This window comes from Fulmarus glacialis, unplaced genomic scaffold (genome assembly GCF_000690835.1).
Source record: "Fulmarus glacialis isolate BGI_N327 unplaced genomic scaffold, ASM69083v1 scaffold15054, whole genome shotgun sequence".
NCBI classification, from domain to species: Eukaryota; Metazoa; Chordata; class Aves; order Procellariiformes; family Procellariidae; genus Fulmarus; species Fulmarus glacialis.
This window is the reverse complement of record NW_009210029.1, coordinates 15,936-20,162: the sequence shown is the minus strand read 5'-3', so window position 1 is coordinate 20,162 and position 4,227 is coordinate 15,936. Positions and strand designations below refer to the sequence as shown.

Below are 4,227 nucleotides of genomic sequence, written 5' to 3'. Positions count from 1 at the left end.
AAGAAAGACCAAGAAAAGTGTGATTGAAGTTTAAGAATATAAAAAGAAAACCCTACTGACTGTTTTAGGATACTCGTAATAATATTTCCACGTAATGTGTTAAAAATACTATCTTAAATCTTAATCTTAAAGGAATATGCAGAAAGTGTTCTTTGATACACTTACTTCATGTGCTGACAGCCTCAGTCTTTAATGTAATTTTCTTAGTAGTATGTGTGAGGTGTGCAGAAGTAGCAATACCTCTAGCCTATGGGAAGGGAAATTCATACTGTACTTAAAGATGTATTTGGCTCTCAACTCAAAATTTAGAGGGAGCAGAGCCAGCTTGATACTCAGAGCTGCAGGACCTTGCAGCTGGGTGGTGGCTCTGAGCATGGGATTCACAGGTCAGTGTTAGAGAGGTTTCCTCTCTCTAGGTGGAAGGGATATAGGCCAAGAATTTTGGAAGGCCTTTTAGTACTACTGCTGGGAGAGAGAAAAGCAGGTCCTTCCCTTCCTCTGTTCTTTCCTTGCTTTTGTATTCTCCCAAGCTGTCATGGCTGTGGCAAACTGAACTGGGAACCAGATTCGTAAAACAGTTTGGGGAAGGAGGGAGATTTGAATTTTTCATAACCAGTCATTGGGTAATAGGCGTAAATAGCCCTTGAAGCTATATCTTTCCTTTTTTGCAAGTACCTCAACTATTAGATTGTCTCTTTCATGTTCTCTTTATGGACCACTGAAGCTTAATCTTTCTTTCCTTCTCCTTTTCCTTCCTTATGGAAAATGGTTTGTAAGTTACTAGCTAGAGGACAGGTATAGGGTTGAACTTCTTCAGGTGCGGGGAAGAACTAAGCTTGGTTCTGTTGTGTCCTGAGTAAGTGCTTTATTGTGGGTAGTGGAAAACAGACACCACTGCAATTATTTTTCCTTATTGAACAAGAGTAGTGACTGCCACCGAGTTCTGTGCAGAATGTCCACGTGTGCAGTCTTGGGGCTGGCAATAGCTCTAGTGAGGGTGTGGTCCAGCAAAGTGCTGGCTTAGAAAATTTTTTTCCTTCTCCAACTAGTTTGTTGCTGCTTCAGTTCTATCTGCACAACTCTTTGTGAGGTTGTAATGTAAATCAAATCCCTGGTATAATGTAATTTTTTTAATCATTATTAATGGGGTTAATTTGACGAATCTGGATTAAAATATGGTTCAACAACAACAACAAAAAAACCACACCAACCTGTATCAACACAATTGAGGATGTGATAAATTGTGATAGGGAACAAGAATTTCCTAAGCATTTTCTGGTTGACCAGCACTCTGTTCTTTCCACTTCTGTTTCTTTTGCAGGGTTGCTGGTTTAAGAGTTGCTTTCCCTGAGTACTTCTTGCTCATTCAGTGTGAGAATGCCACCAGTTTTGCCAATATAATGTTTTTTATGGTTACATGGTTACATTTTTCACATACAAGTTCCTTAATTCAGTTTCCAAAATGGCCACAAAGAATACTTGTTCCAGCTTGTCAGAGGGCCAGTGGTGGAGCAGAACAAGTGACTCATGGCAGGGCTGAGAAGAAGTTGACACAGCTTAAATAAATGGCTAACCACAGCTTCAGAGAGCACATTTAAGATAAAGTCCTCCAAGGGAAGTAGGTAGGCAGGTATTTCATTTCTGATCCATTACTAGATTTAGGTTTGAATTAAGTGCCAAATTGTTTGGCCTTTTTAGTTATCTGGGCACATGCAGACAAAAAAAACCCCACCGCCCAGAAAACCTTTACAGAACATTTTCTGCTGAAAATTTAGACTCTGTGTTGAAATGAAGATCCTAGGCTAAAGACTGAGTTAAGTCTCTTGGTGGATTTAGCCCTGAGTACGCTGCCTGAGTTCATGACGTCTTTGTGAAAGCAGGGATCTGGATGCAGATCTTGTGAATCCATGTCCTTCCAAATACTATGGTAGGTCCAGAGTATTTTATAAGTTGCCTGCATTATGGAAAAGTAAGTAGTAGTCAGTTAAAGAACTATGAGCAAGAAAAGGTGCTTCCCTTAGTGTACATAATTAGGATTCATCTCCTTTATGTCCTAGGCCCATGCATTCCTTTTACATTTGCTCTGCTCCTCTTTTCTCCCAAGCAGTTATTCCTGCGTGGACAGGAATAATTTTTCTCCTCATCCACACTTGTTTTTCCCCCTGTGTTGGCTTCGACTGTGCTAAATCTCGTTTCAGACAGATAAGGCTTCATGCAGTAGGAGTGGTGGTATATTGATGTTTCTTGATGGTTTTTTTCCCCATGCCCACACTCTTTTACTAGCTCCATATATGCTGAGTTTTGTTCTAGCCACCTTAGGCTAAGTGTGAAGCAAGACTTTAACATATGTGTCAGGGAGAGGTTTGATTCCTTATTGCATCCTTCCATTGCTTTTTCATTTTGCAGGATCTTGGTAGATGTCTGTTCTTCCTTAACCATCTGACAACGCTATAGATACGATTACTGAACTGATCTTTGTGTGTCTGTTAGTTGAGGAGTACAACATTAAATGATCGTACCTTTTTCACAAGGGTTTAGATTAGGTTTGGAGGAAGAGATAAAGTACGAATATGAAGGGAGATAAGATAGCAAGGGAATATATATTAAAACAAATAATGTACGTCAATTTTAAAATCACAAGTGATTTTTATTTTATCATCTGTAGATAGAATTACTGCACCTTAATATTGTGTGAACTAAGATTTCTGTTATTGTCTTCAGCAGAACCTCCAACAGCAGTCATACCTTATCTTGTCAAACTATGGAGCCTTGTACCTCAGATGAATTTTTTCAGGCTCTCAACCACGCTGAACAAACTTTTAAAAAGATGGAGAATTATCTTAGGCACAAACAGCTATGTGATGTGGTGTTAGTTGCTGGTGATCGTAGAATTCCAGCTCACAGGTAAGTTTATTATAATTTGAAATAACTTTCATTTATAAATGCACCTTCAAAGTATGTCCTGTGTTTTGTCTAAAAAAAATCAGAACATCCTAAACAATTTAGTATACCTTAAACATGCTTTTGTTTTTTTAACATTTATTTGGAAACTAAAAATTAATTTCTGTCTGTAGTATGCGATACAGCATCAAAAATAATTGTGATGTTTTCATGTTCTACTTTTTGTCTTCAAGCTTATAATAAGATATTTGCATAGCAAAATAAAAAGCCCAAAAGTCCCAAATGCACCCTCAGAATATTAGAAGTAGTACTGGTTTCTGTACCATAGAATGACATTAAAAAATTTTCTTAGATTTAATTTTTTCTTTGTACAAACAGTTAAGTTGTTGGAGTCATAATTAGCAATAAGGACAGTCTTCTGTCCGCATGAAGTCTTTTTGCTCCCATAGTAAGAAGGGTCCTTTGTTACTAAGCTACTGAACACTGACAGTAAGTGTTACAGGGCTAAATTAGATCAAACATTACCCTATCTGTCATCTGTGTAATTAATAGATCATATAGCATGCCACTTAAAAGCTAGGAAAATACCAAAGATTGTGAAACAAAAGTATGAATAACTGAAGCACGTTACAGTAATTAATGCACGGTGTTAATAGCTCGAATAGGAACCTGGGTATAATTAAGCTGTGGTTTCATAAGATTAGGTCTACAACAGAAATAGCAGCCTAAAGCATTCCTGTTTTCCATTGCTCATTCCTACTCCCACAGTGAAACTTTAGCTTACTACTGCAATAGTAATAAAAAGATGGGAATAGGTTGCTGGTTTGGGTTTGGTATTTTTCTTAAAAAGCCAGATCTCTGCTTTTATTCAGATATCATCCACACTGTTGTGCTGACACAACTGAGGAATGATAGCATGGGAATGGGAACTGACATGAGGAGCAGGGAGGCAGTTATACTGTAACTTGCTGTCAGAGACTTCATTTTATCAAACTTAATTTTTAAACAGTCAAGACTATCCCTGATTTTTCCAAGTTGATTTAAGCAAATCTTACTGCAGTTACTGCTAAAATGGGTGGTCCTGCTCTCCACCCAACCCCTGACCTGAATTCCTTTGTAAACACTTATAGCCACACAGCTGTGGATGATGATGAATCCTTTTTGGAGAGAGAGTAGGGTGAGCAAGATGATTTGGCTTTCGCTGTGGCTACAGAGTTGCTTAAGATTGGTCTTCAGTTTGTCCAACTTAGTTGCAAAACTGCATTGTCCCTGTGGAAAGCCTGAATCAGATGAAAACAGGGATGTACACACCCCTATTGGATTTGT

The 4,227-nt window shown here is 38.3% G+C and overlaps 1 protein-coding gene across 1 annotated transcript in view; it reads left to right on the top strand.

The window, feature by feature from the left end:
• Nucleotides 1–2,722: 2,722 nt before the first annotated feature.
• Nucleotides 2,723–4,227, top strand: part of LOC104076235 (kelch-like protein 5) — a 17,081-nt gene continuing 15,576 nt past the window's right edge. The window contains exon 1 of the mRNA XM_009577040.1: nt 2,723–2,904. Coding sequence (XP_009575335.1) covers nt 2,762–2,904 — 143 coding nt within the window. The 5' untranslated portion in view covers nt 2,723–2,761. The remainder of the gene's footprint in view (nt 2,905–4,227) is intronic.